We start from the raw sequence: 17,193 nt of genomic DNA, 5'->3' as shown, positions 1-17,193 counted from the left end.
AAGATTTTTAATGTGGTTTAAAGAAGTCTCTTCTGCTCACCAAGCCTGCATTTATTTACTCTAAAGTGCAGCAAAAACAGAAAAAAATGTAAATCATTTAACTATTTAAAATAACCGTTTTATATTTGAATATATTTTAAAATGTAATTTATTCCTGTGATTTTGAGGCTGCTTTTTTAGCATCACTACTCCAGTCAAGTGATCCTTGAGAAATCATTTTAATATTCTGATTTGCTGCTCAAAAAACATTTATTATTATTATTATTATTATTATTATTATTATTGTTGTTGTTGAAAACTGTTAAGTAACATTTTTTCAGGTTTCCTTGATGAACAGAAAGTTCAGAAGAACACCATTTATCCGAAATAAAAGTATTTTTTATTTAAAGTATTTAAATATTTTTATTTATTTAGCAACATTTCACATTCATTTCCACTATGCAATTTAGGAAAAAAGATTCTGAAAGTTCATCAAGTATCATTACATTTCAATATAACGAAAACATAAATAATAAATAAAATAGATTGAAATAATATACATAAACAATATAAAACATTTTAAATTAGGGATGCACCGAAATGAAAATTTCTTTTTTCAATTTAAATTCTGGATGCACTTGGCCGAAGACCGAAACCGAAAATGCTTTTTAATAATTACTTATTAGTTTATTAAATAATATAAAATAATTTTGTAAGATGTTTTAACTTAACTTAATTTCAGTGATACTGAATTTACTTTTACTGAAAGTAACACAACAAAATTAGACATAAAATACATTCATATTAATTATCAATATATTATTTTTATTCAGTTCTTTGCAACAGAGCCATATATTTTCAGCTCAAATTTTTGGTTGCTTTTCTCTTTCGGCCAATAATGTTCGGCAGACAAAATTTCATCCCTATTTTAAATAAAATTTCAAAATAACATTTCAATATGCTAACTTACTAGCAATAAGACTATAGTACAGTCAGATTAATGCATAATTCTATTTTTAACTCACTTTGCAGATTCTCTCTTTAAAACATCATAGAACATAAGTCTGCAGATTCCATCTGGGCCTACTCACAAAGCTTAACCAACTGAACTTAAAGAGGGAAAAGCACAGCATGGTGATCATTTAGTCAGAGGGAGATAGAGAGAGAGAGAGAGAGAGAGAGAGAGAGAGAGAGAGAGAGAGAGAGAGAGAGAGAGAATGCTCAGTCACAGCCAGGCTTTCCTTCTCCATGTTATGCAGCACAGGCACTTTCCCATTGGCCCGCACCGGCAGGCGGGAAAGTATGAGAAAAAGGGAATTCCTGTGGCTTGGCATGAAGCACTCAGGAGGCGTGGCATGTTCTCTGTTTACAGGGCCCACACTGAGAAACAGCATTTCCAAGGAGCCACCAAACTCTGCCGTCTTGTTTTTGCTCTCCCGTGTATTTGGTTTCTAGTCTATCAGCATTTCGAGTAGGAGGGCAGAGAAAGCATATGCTCATGGGATAACCCCGAAATCCCACTCTGGGTGGATCTTGAAATTCTTCCCATATGAATCAGTCATACCTTAAGCTCGCATTGTTTTGTTGTGTGCAACGCTGTAAAAATGGAACAGCCCTTCGGAGGTGTACAAAAACATCAATAATATTGCCATAAAACAGTCAATAAAATGATTTATGGGTTATAGTGCTGACATATACGTAGGATTTATTACAAAACCTAGAAAGCGTCCAAAATTAGGAGTTTGGTTAACATCAAATTTGCTGAGGGAAAAAAAAAAAAAAAAAACCATCAACTGAAAATTAATATTTGCATGCTATTTATCTTTAGACATATTGCAGAATCTATTTGAAAAGGGGTCACTTATAAGGTTCTATTTTAGTTAGGACAACTCGCTAGGTTTTGCAAAGACATGACAATTCTATAAACACTGTAAAATATCTATCCAGATGAACAGATCACCGAACTTACTATAATTCACTCCAAATGAATTCCACATTCCCCCTCAGTCCTCATCTTAAACACCATGCTTAATGTGAAATACTATTGGTTTAATGCCTGAAGTAAATTAATAACTGATGCTTTTGGGCTTTGTAAAAGCACTCCAGAGAGAGCGAGCAGCCCGCACCAGGCCAAGAGTGGAGCGCTTAAGGTTAAAAAGCCTATTTAAATTTCAGAGTGTTTTGCTCCATTCCTTTTTACACACTTCTCCATGAAGTCATGCCACAGAGGGCGAGTTTCGGTGCGAGTCACTCCGGGTGCTGTGTCTAGAATCATACAGCAGGTAATCAGACTTCAAAACACTGAACAAACTCACCGTTCTCTAGCTGAAAAAACACTGCGACCATTTAGCCCCATTATAGATGCAGTACAACCTTATCTTTCACTTTAAAGAAATATTCTGCAAAGATGAAGAATACTGTATTCTTGCACGGCTTAATATCCAGTGTAGGCGCAAACCTGACATTTTGGACTCGACAGACACATAGAATAAGGTATTAGCAATTCACAATACGCTGCATATGCACCGCTAAGAGGATTTGTATACATAATGGCAGCCCGATATAGATAAGACTCAACGTCAGTTTCCTCAGCGTCCGTGTAAACAAAAGCATCGCATGTCAGTCCTGTTATGAAGCGCATGTACATACTCATGGCAGGATAAATATAAATGTAAACTGGGTATGTAGGCCACTGGTGTCAGCTGTGATAGGAGAAATGCAGCCAGGGCTTGTGGAGCTGGAGATTGAACGCTACCTTGTTAGTCACAGTGTTGATTGCCAGCGTTGGAGAGGCACTTCCAGAGATGATGCAGTCCATTCCCAAGTTATCTGACTCCAGGCTGTACGGCGTGGACGCCTGCAGGACAACAAAAGAGATGTACTCAGCCAACCAGGATGGAGATGATGAGCGATGTGAAGTGATTTTGATTTCTATTCAAAGGCGTTTGGTATTACTCTGGTGCGAGGAAATTTAAAAGCGTACGCAGTGAGCGTTTATCAACAACAAAAGAGCAACACCTTTTATTTAGGTCAAAATTGGAGGCATTCTGGGAAGGAGATGAGCGGGAGAGGAACGGCTCCCTGTGCTCTGTCTGCTCTTGCTGGGGTAAAAGATAACTTCAGCACGCCTGTCTCCCAAAACTGCTTATTATAAGAGGATTGCCTGGCAACAATGCGATTTTTAATTTGTGATAAACATAAATGAGATTTTGCTAAGTCACAATTTTTAATGTCAAAGAATTTCTTAAACGAGACAGCAGGAGGATGAGAGAGAAACAGAGAGAGAGAGAGTGTCTAATGAAATATACTGTTAATAGCGAGCGTCACACTTTGCACAGACAGAATTCCCACTTATTTTTGCATGCAGGCTCAGGCTGAGAGAGAATGGATCTAATTGGAGGTTTTTGATGTGAGTGAAGTGAGTGTCAGTATGAAAAATGTTTGTGTGTGGCCTGAGGGCAAAGCTGTGTGCCGAGAGAATGATACTCTCACTGGAGTCTGGAGTGTGGCAATTATAAATGACACCGGCCTAACTGCCTGACCATACAGAGGAAAACACGCACCACCAACTCATCACACATGAGGTCAATTAGGCTATCAGGCTTGTAACATGTGATTTCTGACATATACACTTTTTTGTCCAACTTATTTACATTCTCTTAAAGGGACAGTGCATTAAGGGAGTGTGATATGTATACTCTATGATAACGTGACCCTGGACCACAAAACCAGTCTTAGGTAGCATGGGTATATTTGTAGAAAAAGCCAACAATACAATGTATGGGTCAAAATTCCACATTTTTCCTTTATGCCAAAATTCATTAGGATATTATATAAAGATAATGTTCCATGAAAATATTTTGTACATATCTTACCGTAAATATATCAGAACTTAATTTTTGATTAGTAATATGCATTGCTAAGAACTTAATTTGGATGATTTTCTTAATATTTAGATTGTTTGGACCCTCAGATTACAGATTTCTGAATAGTCGCATTTCAGTCAAATATTGTCACATCCTAACAAACCATCAATGGAAAGCGTATTCAGCTCTCAGATGATCTATAAATCTCAATCTAAAAAAAATTGACCCTTATGACTGGTTTTATGGTCCAGGTTCTCATATTGTAATTGGTGTTTTACCTTGTGTGAGAGCTGACACAATGAATATCACTCACTTTGCAATAACCAAACATTCCTTCATATTAGTATGTGGTTCAATTTTCAAAATATGGCGGCAAAAAATGCCTCTTTTATTGTCCTATGAAATTTTTTATTTTTTCCCAAATTCTATTTTATTTTTTCCATTCAAATTTTTTTGGATTCCAATTTTTTTTTTTGGATTAAAGTGGTCTTATTATGCTCTTTTACAAAGTCTTGATTTTGTTTTGGGGGTGTACTAGAACATGTTCTCATGCTTGGTGATTTTGAAAAACGCATTATTTTTCAGATAATTTACATTATTAGAATACCTTTCTCCCCAGCCTGGCACAAAAGGCTCGATTGGTTCCGGGTTTGACGAAGGCCTGCCTTCCAAAAACAAAATGTGTTGTAACTGGATAACTGTCCCAGTGCGCTGTGACTGCCGAACAGCTTAGACGGTGTTTCAGTGCTGCCACGCCCCTTGCCAAAGCAGCAAGTTCCATGTACAACTGTTAGCGCAAGCTAGATTAAAGCAATTCTTACATTTTAAATATTACAAAAACGCATCGATTCGCTACAGGAGGGCTTTATTGACCCCCGCACTTTATTGGACTTGTTTTGGACTGATGAAGAGAAACACCTGTCTATGCTGTTCTAAATCTTGGCAGTGCCAGGATTTTTAATATAACTCTGATTGTATTCGTCTGAAAGAAACAAGTCATATATGCCTAGGATGCATGGAGGGTGCCTAGTCTAGTGCATGTGTATATATATATATATATATATATATATATATATATATATATATATATATATATATATATATATATATATATATATATATATATATAGAAAACTTGTGTTATAAGTGAAGCTAAAAACACAGTATGATGAATAAATGTATGTCCGTATGTGTTTCAACCCCCAGTACTGCACACTGTTTTAATGGTTAAATTAAAAATTATTAAATCAAAAAGCATGTCTACTTAATTGAAATCATGAAATTTACACAACGTAACAGCTATTTATTAAAAGCCTAAAAATTAAAAGTTTTATTTTTGCCTTAAATTCAGTTTTATTTTTACCAAATTCTGTTTTCCATTAATTTTCTGGATTCCATTTTAATGCTTTCATGAAATTGTAATAACCAAAGGCATCTCTAATTAACTAATTTTATTAAATAAATAAATAAAATAATTTTATATACATTTACCAGATTTTTTTCTGGTAAATAAATTCTGGGAACTTTTTTTGGGTAAATATTCCTTTAAAAAAAAAAGTAGTATTCGTAGTATCATTACATTAAGAAATATGTTACTGTCACAGTTTCTTCAAGATAAACCAAACTTTTATTTTGACAGGTTGCTGTGAAGAACTTTAAGTTTCTGTTTGTATATGGCAGGGGTGGCGAACTCCGGTCCTGGAGAGCCGCAGCCCTGCAGAGTTCAGCTCCAACCCTAATTAAAACGCACCTGCCTGTTGCTTTCTACTAACCCTTCAGACCTTGATTAGCTTGTTTAGGTGCGTTTGATTAGGGTTGAAGCAAAACTACGCAGGGCTGCCGCTCTCCAGGACCGACGTTCGCCACCCCTGGTATATGCTATGACAATAGTTATTCTCAAAAGAAATGGTCATAAAGTGACTCTCAGAGCAGTTCTAGTTCAAATTAGTTGCGCAGTGCTTTCTGCGTTCGGTGCGAAAGCCGCTTTAGGCGGATAGGTAGTGGCACCAGCGTGAAAATTGTCACTGGCAGAAAAAAAGGTTGCACTGTAAGCATTTGAATTAAAAACATTTTTATATGAAATTATTAGTGGAATATTTTATACATCTTTATTTGAGCTCAAAGCATATCAGCTCCCTCGCAAAACAAGATCATGACACCAACTTTCGGTGCCCACTGCTAAAAGCGACTAGTTCAAGCTAACATTTTTTCTCCCCCATTGTGCTTGCGACTGTGATTTAGTTGCAGTCTGATGCCCTGATAAATAACATGCTTCTTCGCAAATGCTTTTTCATCTATATGATTTCCTGGTTATATGTCTAGATGTCTTCAATCCCCGCCCCTTGCTCTCACTATAGCTAAACTCTTTCGGTTCGCCTGCCTCCGATCCACAACGCAGGGCTGGACAAAATGATGCAAGATGCCTCTGAGCCAGGTCAACCTCGGAGGCCAGCGTCGAGTGCAGCCGAGTTGTATATTCCGGTGAGCGCCGCTCATAAATAATGGAAGGAAAAAGCTCTGGCTGAAAATAACCGGCGCAGAAACTCTGCATTAATTGATGTTTGCTAAAAAATGACTGCAGAATGCAACGTATGTAAAGGCTGCCTGGGGCACAGTTTATTAATAAGCTGGACCCCCTCTACAAGATAAACTGAGCCGCACGGAGTGAGACAGCTATATAAAAAGATATGAGCGCGCAATCAGCAAACCTGCGCGCGGCACGACTGTAAAGCACCGACTCAGACGTGAAACAAAGCCAGTGTTCTCGACTTGGGAAACATTCAGTCCCGTCTCATTCTTTTCTATCAACACGCCAAGCCCATGTTGTCACATATTTCTGGCCTCGTAAAAAAAAGCAAAAACCCAACACACGCAGGATCATGCTAAGGTAGACGGTCTGCAAGCTAATGCTGATGGAAAAGACTTAAGCAATGTCTATTTTGGAAAAAACTACAAAGTCACACTACAGCATATAAACCGTATATCTTAAGTGTGGTTGCTTGGTTGGTTTTGTTTGTTGCTCTTTCCAAAAGATTAAAAAAACACATGTAATGAGCCATCAACACACATACGCTGAAGAACTGACATGGTTTTCTGCTGACTGTTAAAGTTTAGAGAGATGAACTTAAATTTTCACCTTCGTAATCCTTTTTCCCCCTTACAGAAATCAGTTTTTACAGTAGTGTTTACTCACTACATACTAAAACAATATTTCTAGGGCTGTCCTTGACTAAAGATTTTTCTGATCGACTAGTAGTCGTTCATGTTAAGCCTCAGTTGACTAACTGTACTTTTATTAATAAACCATTTAAATCATAATAATGAATCTTTAATTGCCTACATAGGCACTCAAGTGCACACATAAAGCTTGCCACAGCACACTGGAAGAAGTAATGATTATGAATGTATCAGGGAAATACAGTAAGGAGGCTGCTTTAACATTTTAGTAATCTATTGATAAACTAGTGCTTTCTTTGTTTTCATCTTAAGCCTGAGAATCTCAATCTGAGAATATGTGCTTTCCATTTTAATTGGTTTGTTTGAAAGTAGACATTTTGCTCTCTATAGACAAATTTTTCATGTCTGTCATGCAAGTATACAGAGTTCAGGTAAAAAAAATTTTTGTGGACATGCTCAAGTTTATGGAGACCGAGATGGCAGAAAGTGCATCCTGTATGCTTTCATTATTTTACAAAAGCGCAATGTTTTGTTGTTACTGTGAGTGCATACAAATAAAATTAGACTCCGTATGGTTTCAAAAGATGTATTACTCTTATCTGTATGAGCAAAAAATAAGTATTTCAAGAGCAAGTGACCGCACCGGCACCTCCAACAGTCTTGTAGTGTTCAGCGTCTGCAGCTACTGTTCAGCGTTCGCACTCTGCACAGACACTTGAATAGCGTACATTTTTCTAGGTTAACATTTGTTTGAGCGGCCAAGTAATGATGCTTGATACTTCAGATGATTGCCATATTTGAGTTTGATGAATGATAGGTGAGCATTTGAATGTCCTGCCTGATGTACTGTATTACCACATAGAGAAGCCGTTAATGATCTGTCCGTCACAGTGACTTCGCCACTTCCTATGGATTTTTTTTTTCTGTGACTAATAAAAGTCGACCAAGCCTCGTCTTGTCAACTAACGGTTAGTCGACTACTAGGGGGCAGCCCTAAATATTTATTTTTTGCAAAATATATTCCAAAACAAAACTCTTTTGTGATTGTGTATCTTTAATGGGATGGTTCACCCCAAAATAAAAATTAGCCCATGATTTTCTCACCTTCAAGCCATCCTAGGAATATCTGATATTCCTCTTTCAGACAAACACAATCGTAGTTATATTTAAAATTGTCCTGGCTCTTCCAAGCTTCATAACAGCAGTGAACGATGCCCCTGTTTCTGAATCTATGTCATACGCCGTGTTGTGAATGCGCCCGCTTGATCGACCGGAAGCTGGAGATTAGTGTTTATAAAGTTTTAAAAATCAATATTTTTATTAGACTAACGTATTGTTTCACATCAGAAGGCCTTTATTAACACCCAAGAGCCGTGTCAAGTAGTTTTATGATGGATGGATACACTTTTTTGGGATTGAGAAACAGGGGCACCATTCACTGACGTTATACAGCTTGGAATTGGACAATTTTAAATATAACTGCGGTGGGTTACCTATGATGAGTTGACTAATTAAAGGATCTTTTAAACGCTAAACGTCAACATTAAACATTAAATCGCTCCCTCACAAGATGCTAATTGATGGATTTGGGTGGAGTGGATTACTTGTGGATTATTGTGATGTACTTGTTAGCTGTTTGAGCTCTCATTCTGACGGCACCCATACACTACATTCACTGGTGAGCAAGTGATGTAATGCTAAATTTCTCCAAATCTGTTCTGATTTAAATCTTGGAACAAGTGCATTTACAGCAGTTTTTTTTTTTCTGGGTGAACTATTCCTTTAAAACGTTCAAAATAAGATTTCTTTGATGACCAGGGTTTCCATTGTCTTGAAAAACTTTGATATATAAGGTAGCCTCTCTCTACACCTGGAAACATGCAAATTATCCAAATCTATATCCATGGGCATTTTTATAATGATTTTTCTAGTTATCCAAGCTCTTAAATATATTTGTTGGATGAAAAAATAATAAATAAAAAATTCATTAAATCACAAACAACTGGAAAAGATTTGAGGCCTTTGAATATTAATGTGGACAATGGGAAGCCATAATATCACTGTAAAGCCATAACATCACCGTGCGGTTTAAACACAGCGTCAGGAGAAGTGATGGAGCAAATCAGTGACATTGAGCTTGAACTGGGAAAGTAAGACACTCTGTTTTCTGCTTTTTGATCACTCCCTGACTCAAAGTAATGAGCTGAGTTTGGCCTGAGAAAGTCTGTATGTCTGAAAACCGACCACCAGGGGGTCTCGGAGCACACACAAACGCGCACACACACGCACAGAAAAACACGCATACAAACTTTCACTCACCCGCTCTCCAGACCGTGGCCTCTTCTTGGGTCGTGTGGGCAGCGTGTCCTCCTTTGGATTCGTGTCGATTGCCCAGTACGAACCCTAAAAACAGGATGAAGATGGAATGTTAGTCCCAAAGCAAGTCATCATACTCTAAAGCCATTCAATAAAACTTTGATAAAAAGCAGAGCACGATAATCAGCAGGGTTTCCAAGAGAGAAACTTCTGTAATCAGATACTGGGTGCATTCGCCGCCGAAACACGTACAACTTTTAGTTCATCAAAGTTTCAGCGCGCTCATTTGTAAGCCCGTCACGTCGGGAGGACGTTCACGGAGCTATATGTCGAGGCGCGAAGAAGTTGGGTCTTTCGCTACAGCCGTTTCTTGCGCTCGCTCTCTCTCGCTTCACATTTCTCCTGAGCCTTGGCAGAGGCAGGTAAAATGTTAAGCCCCTCCTGAAGCCCCTCTTCCTCAGCCGCAGGTTTATCGATTGCTCCTGTTCAGGGCTGGACACAGAGGTGTTGGATTTCTGGTCAGGTCTGAGCTCTGATAATCAGGCAGAAAATAGCACACCTTGGTTTGGGGCTGCTGGTATCCAAGCACCCAAGACCCTGGCTGAATAATTTATCTTTGCATTCTTCCTGTTTAATTTATTTTTCAATAGTGCTGCTCTTCCCAGAAGCTAAAGGCAACTCTGGCCACGGAGTTAGGCAAAAAGAAAAAGAAATTAACCTCCAGGCTCAGGTTTTATTTTAAAATTTTTCATATTATATGGGATAAGATCTCAATTGTCCAGAGAGGGTGCGATCAAGACCTTTAAAATTACTTGTGCACAGCTCGTGCATGCACCTAAGCAAAGAGAATAATTGAAAATCGCCAAAGGATTTGTCTAGACAGCACGCTTCAGGTTCCTCAAACGTTCGGCCTCCAAAGACGTATTGATAAAATGATGTAAATTTCTGCATTTAAACAGCAATACAGCACAGGTTACAGGCCACGGAATGGCAATGAGCAAAGCTCCTGCGCACGAACGGTTTTTCGCAGCCTCCCCACCTTAAGAAAAGAACTCATTATCCCTGTCTTAATACTGGGATGTTAGAGCCGTTTGTTATCTAAACGTGATGACAGCTCCAAAACAATCTGACCAATCGCAAAGCTTACAGCATTATCACACCTCGCTTTAACGTGACATTTTTTGGCCTTGGAAGCAGTGTACTAAAACCGGCCTGATGAAAGGATGTGACATAATTAACATTAATCAAATGGTAAACTAGGCATTCAGATTTTAACATTTATGAATGCTTATCACTTTTTAGCAGTCAACCAAAGTCAGTCATTATAGTCATTATTTAATAACTTAACTTTTAATACTAATTTTGCATTTTTAAAAGGTATGTGTGTGTATGAAGATATTATGCAATATAATTATTTTTAATTACTTCAATATAGACATACATACGCAAATTAAACACAATGCATTAATGTTCCTTAATGCACTGGTCTCTGTTACCCACAAAGCCATGCTGCACTCAAGTCAAGCACCGTAACGTGATGCCACTGATTAACCGGGAACATGCATGACATATTATTAAGAGACTGACTTATGCAGCATAACGTCAAAAGACTATCATGACATTCAGAGAATAAATCATCATATTGTATGCATTATCTATTCTATGCAAATTAATAAACAGCGCATAGCACTTGAGCTGAGAGGTACGCTGATGTGAGAGGGTCTTAAGTTTCTTTATAAACTCTAATGCAGCATGAGCAGCCGAACAATGTTAACTGTTACAGGTAGTGAGTGCTTTCACACAATAAACAGACTAGATAAGCACGGCTACTCTTCAACAAACAGTTTAACAAACGATGAATCATGATCTTCACCTTACGTCGCCATTTATGCATTATATCCCAGCATTAGACCATGAGAGTTTGTAACACGCAGAACAATTTCACTGTATTAAACATCCTCGTGTTCTTTTTTCTCAATTTAAATAACCATGTTCCTGTAATTGATGCAGTGACGATGAAGGACAGCTGAAGGTGACTGAGAATGCTGGCAGTCTGTTACACCTAGCAGATGTAATTTAAATTAAAACTACTGCAAGACACTTTTACTGTGGAAGGGGAGGCTGAGTAGCGTTCCTTTTAATTAGCTGAAAAATCTTGAAAAACCCAAAGCCCTTGGGAGGGGAGTATCTGTAGGCTGCTACACAATCCCTTGAGAGAAAGCAACGTTTAAAGAAATCCATGAAAGAAGAGTTTACATGAGTCTGAAATATAGGGCAATACGATAAGACGGTGTTGAGGTTACTTCTTTCGATAATAATCTCAGCTGAACCCCCAAAATTAAAAACCATTAAAGCAATACACTAAAGAACATTAATGTGCCTCTCTTTACAACGATCAAGTACTAAAATAAATATTTTCAAAATGAAGTAAATTCATAACATTCATTATAGGGCTGGGTTGTGAAACAAATTTCATGTTTCGATTCTGATTCACAAGCTTTTGATTCAATTCAATTTCTGGTTTGACTTGATATTGATTTTTTTTTGGATATATCTCAGGTACAGTACAGGCCAAATTTTCCCAAGGGAAAAAAAAAAAACTCAACTAATTTTGTAAGATATACATGAGAGTCAGTTGATACTACATTACTACATTAAAGGCTACAATTAACTGATTTGCATACAAACTATAAATCACACTCAATTAAGTTTTTAATAATAAATTTAAAATTACATTATCATATTTCTACTCCAATTCATTTTTTTGAAATATAAACAAATGAAAGCCGTCATAAAAACTTGACAGATTTATTTAAACACAAATGACAATGAATGTGTTATACAGTGCATATATTTAGCAAAATGTTCATTCATTTTTGAGTTTATGGTCACCGAATATGTTTGTTTTCTGAGGTGAATGTGACCTTTCGCTATATTTTTTATACAAGCTGTTATACTGACGTCTTTGCGCGTTTGAAACACTGATTGAGCGATTACATGTAAAGGGATACAGATTTTAGTAAGTTTGCGCTATTTCGTTTTATTATGCCCTCAGATGTTTATTCATGTTTATTTCATGCTGCAACTGGTATTAAAGTGGAGGAGACAATCAGTTCATGCGTGTTGCCATTTTTCGCCTTGAACTGAGGCGCCACAGTGATCTCTCACTCCACATTAAACAGCGCCAAAACAGCGCTAGAATTTGTTTGAATACAGTAATAAAATGGACAGAATTTGAAAGCTGAGACTTTGTTTCATACCAAAAGTAACAAAGCACAAAGCTAATTGCGATTTATTGGATAAGAGGTTACAATGTTGCGCTCATTAACTGAGAACAGGCTAGACTAATCGATTCTTGGGATTTAAGAATCAATATCGTTTCTTAAAAATAAGAATCAATTAAAATTGGGGGGAGAAAAAAAAAAAAAGTTTACCCAGCCCTAATTTAATAGCACTTCACATGTATTCATTTAGTAGACGTTTTTAACCAAAGCAACTCATAATTGAGGAAGATATAAATATACACTATTGTTCAAAAGTTTAGGGTTGGCAAGATTTGTGTTAAATTGATCAACAGTGACAGTAAAGACTAAGTATGATTACCGGATCATGTGACAGTGAAGTCTGGAATAATGTCTGCTTTAATGTATTTTAACATGCAGTCAAACCAAAAATTAAACAGGCACCAGATATAATTTTTGATTTTTTTTTTTTTACCAGTGTGTGCAGGTCACTGTAGTTCTCTGTAATGTGAGATATTATATATTATACCCAAAAATTCTTCAAACAGTGGATTACCAGTCAAAAATTTGGGACCAAAAATTATTCAGACACTTGGGCCTGACTATGCTTTGCTTTGTGTTTTGTCTTTAATTTCTAATGCTACCTTTTTACACCACAGACTAACAAAATTAAGTTTTGCTTGGTAACTGGTCAACAAAGTATTGATAGTTGTTTAAATACTGTCATACTAACAGTTGTCTAAATATTTTTTTGGTGGATTGTAATCCATTACATACTATTTTTTTATTAAAGTTTGACATTACAAAGATGAATTTGTTCTGACATAGATTAACCCCAAACTCTTGTCAGATTTTATTAGTATTTTCTAAACTATAGCGAATAAACTGTGATAATGTGAGAAATGTTAATACATTTTGGTTTGACTGTATATTCATTTTTGATCAAATGAATGCAGCCTTCGCAAGCATACGAGTCTATTTTGCAATGGTTTAACAGTAACCGAAATTAAAATCTAGACTCTAGTGGTCTCAATGCAGGCTAGACCTCTCTGACCAGAGGTCTACTCAAGGGCAAACGTGATTGTATCTACCCCAAGGTTCGGCCTTCCTCATTCTCAGCAGCTGCTGCGGACCACAAAGGTGAAGTGAACAATCGTTTTTACCATCTCTGAGAAACACGCCTCAGTTACTATCTCGCACAAACAGCAGGGTCCATATTCCTGCCGTATTACAATATTGATGGAACATATCAAGAGAGCCCCGCGCAGCTTTGAAGTTCTCCTTCCAGGGGGGGAGGGCTGTGTGGAAGGAGGCAAATTCCAAATTGAACATTAGGGATGCAAGCATGTTGGCCGTGCATTCGGAATAGAATCCATCCAGCGATAGATTATTTTGTATTTAGTGGAGCACATCCCAGGAGTGTCAATATCAGAGGATTACAGCAAAACATGAAATTAGCATTCAGTCCCCATCCCCTGCATGCCTCGGCTCTCTCTTTATGTCGCGCTGTGAGCGTATGTGCGTGAATGCGCTCGCACAAGATGGCTGAGGATACAGAGAAATGAGTGTGTGTGTGTGTGTGTGTTTTGTAGCGACGGTACTATATGGAGAGAGAGAGAGAGAGAGGGAAAGAAAAAAAAAAAAAAAAACAGGTTAACCGGGGTCCATCAATGCTGTATTGATGCACTGACTGCATTGTATGCATTTCTGAAAAATAAATATGTTATCAGATGTGCACACTTTTTTTCAGCTATATATCACGCTGCACTCTGGCCTACACGTGAATCAGTTTAGGTTGTTTTAGCGCCGGCAGGCCGGACTAGCGGTGCGCCGACTGAGGGGAAGCAGGTGGTGGTCTTCCCCCCTCTCGTGCAGTAAGTGCCAGGCTGAAGTGCTTTCTCCTCTCCCCGAGAGAGCTCCGGAGAGCGCTTTTAAAACGTTACAGCGAGTGCTCACTCTCATCTATTTTCACAAGGATACGTATGCATTTTTTAACGGCCGAATCTGCTCTGAAACCAGCATTTTGTATTTAACCAATGTACAAAACCTGCATTTCTGAATAAAACAGCACTACATATAGAGGAAAAACAGTACGCTTACCTTTCCGGGGTCATCTTTGGAGCGAGGCACTTTGAGAAAACACTTGTTCAACGAGAGATTGTGCCGTATTGAGTTCTGTAGGAGAAAAGGGAGACAGAAGTGTTTAGGTATTTTATAGGTTAATGAGACTCCTGCATGATATTACACTTGAGTAGTTCCTAAAACCCTCATTTACATGCAGCCTATAGCGCGCTGTCAGATGGCGGCGTAGCAATCGCGAACGTGTAGGGTCCCTGCAAATATGAGAATATGAATAAAACACTGGGGTATTATAACCCAGAGCCTGCGTCATCTTTTCTGCACTATGCAAAGCAACCGGGCCAGAGAAATATATTAAAGAGATTCATCTTGCTGCAGACGACAGCCTCAAAAAAGGAGAAAAATGCAGGACGATTAGGATGATTGCAGAATATTGAGACTCCTAAACCCAATAATAAAAACCCCTGACTCAACTATTTTTAACTACGCAGAGATTTTTCGAAACTTTAGATTCACACACGTCCGAATGCACTGAATGTGACCAAAAAACCCATACATGAAGGATGTCCTGAGGTTAATTAAAAAAAAAAGAGAGAGAGAGAGAGAGAGAGATCCAGTTTAATAGCATAGTAATTAATTAATCATCCCGTTCCTCAGGGGGAAATGAATTATGCAAATTATTTTTTTTTAAACTTACACAATTCTTTAATGAGCAAAAGGTAATTTTTCAGCATGTGAGGGATGAATCAGCAGGAGGCAGCTTGAACGCACATCATGCCTTAATGCTCAGCGTGCTCCAGCTGGAGCTCAGCCAGCCACTTGGCTTAAGATACCAGAAACGCACAGGTTTTGAAATCATTTGACCAAATTGTATTGACAGATGGCTGTGATATAAAAGCTCTGGGATCTTCGCATGAGCTGGTCTGGTGTGGAACGAGCCTACAGCGAGAGAAACGCTCACGAGAGAGGCGATTAGACGAAAATGCTAAGCAAACACACAATCTAGGTTAATATGTGATGAATTTGTGTGAAAGAACTACCGTATAACATCTAATGAGGGCAATAACGGGCTGTTTCCACTGGGCCGATCAGAGTTGATTGCAGGTGTGTTGGATATTTAACTGCAGACCGAAGGGAACAACACGTCAAGGTAAGGGAGTCTCCGACTGCGTCAGCAGTACCGAGACCATTAGCGGCAATAAAGGTGAGCTCTACAGGACAGCTTAACCTGAGACGCAGGCATAAAAACAAAGGCGGGTCAGAGCAGTTTATAACCTGTCGCTGAACCCAACAGCCGACGCATCTGTCCACAAACCCTAATCTTGTAGCACATTAAAACTTTAGCAGCCACACTGAAATATCTGAGGTTAGTCATGCAGACATGCCACGTTCTCTCCCTGGAAAAAATAAACACAAAGTCAACTACTTAAGCCTGCTCTGCATTAGCAATGTGCACTTTGGGTATTTTGAATGCTTGAGTACTTGACAGATAAAACAGAAGAGTGCTTGAAGTCGAAGTATCTATATTTTAATTTTTTTTAATATGCATCAGATGCTTCAACTCACTGAATAGATTAAACAGATCACTTTCTCATTCAAAGCAATGATTGTGACCACCTTCTATCAGGTTAGGTGGCAACTAGCTAAGTGGACATGCAGGTCAGACAGGCAGGTCTCTTTCTCTGGCTGTCACGCTCTCGCTTTTGTCCTCCACTGCTTTAACCTCCCTCTCCCTCTCCCTTCTCTGTCTCTCCTTCTTTCTCTGCTGGGGGCCGGAGGGTTCAAGGCTGGCTCAGCAGGGCTCCTGCAGACAGACACGGCTAATAAGCACTACTGCACCAGTCCAGTCTGTCTCCAACTCTCTATCAGGGGAACTAACCAGGAGAGCCGCAGGGCCAGCTGCCATTCTGACACACTGAGTTTGAGTGTGTGTGTGTGTGTGTGTGTGAGTGAGAGAGAGAGAGAGAGAGAGAGAGAGAGAGAGAAGGAATGACCAAAAGAAATCAGGGTGTGACAGCTTGTGTATAAAATCTCACTTTGAGTTTATCAGACGGATCCTAAAAAGTAAAAACTATCAAATCTACTGCATGTACGAACAGTAGCAGCATGTCATACATGACTAACGGGGTTTTGCAATAAAATAGCTTTTAAGTGATTTTTTTGTAGTAAAATATTAAGATTACATCACATACACTACCAGTCAAAAGTTTTTGAATGGTAAGATTTTTAATATTAAAAAAAAAAAAAAAAAAAAAAAAAAAGGCTCTTTTGCTCACCAAGCCTGCATTTATTGGATTCAAAGTACAGCAAAAACAATTTAAATCTGAAATATTTTTACCATTTAAAATAACTGTTTTCTATTTGAATATATTTTAAAATGTCATTCATTCCTGTGATTTCAAAGCTGAATTTTTAGCATCATTACTTCAGTCGCATGCTCAAGAAACATTTATTATTATGTATCTCTGATGAATAGAAAGGTTAGAAGAAGAGCATTTATCTGAAACAGAAATCTTTAAAGCATCCTTGCTAAA

At 38.0% G+C, this 17,193-nt stretch overlaps 1 protein-coding gene across 3 annotated transcripts in view; it reads right to left on the bottom strand.

Moving 5' to 3' along the window:
- The window catches only part of foxj3 (forkhead box J3), a 99,751-nt gene that overhangs the window by 25,099 nt on the left and 57,459 nt on the right, over positions 1–17,193 (bottom strand). For all 3 annotated transcript variants that reach the window (XM_051122017.1, XM_051122018.1, XM_051122019.1), the window contains exons 3-5: positions 14,681–14,755; positions 9,342–9,425; positions 2,735–2,836 (exon numbers count right to left, since the gene is read on the bottom strand). In XM_051122017.1, the coding sequence (XP_050977974.1) occupies positions 2,735–2,836; positions 9,342–9,425; positions 14,681–14,755 (261 nt within the window). The remainder of the gene's footprint in view (positions 1–2,734; positions 2,837–9,341; positions 9,426–14,680; positions 14,756–17,193) is intronic.

The sequence above is a fragment of the Labeo rohita genome, chromosome 11, assembly GCF_022985175.1.
Source record: "Labeo rohita strain BAU-BD-2019 chromosome 11, IGBB_LRoh.1.0, whole genome shotgun sequence".
NCBI classification, from domain to species: domain Eukaryota; kingdom Metazoa; phylum Chordata; class Actinopteri; order Cypriniformes; family Cyprinidae; genus Labeo; species Labeo rohita.
The sequence above is the reverse complement of the archived record's forward strand: the minus strand, read 5'-3'. Positions and strand labels throughout refer to the sequence as shown.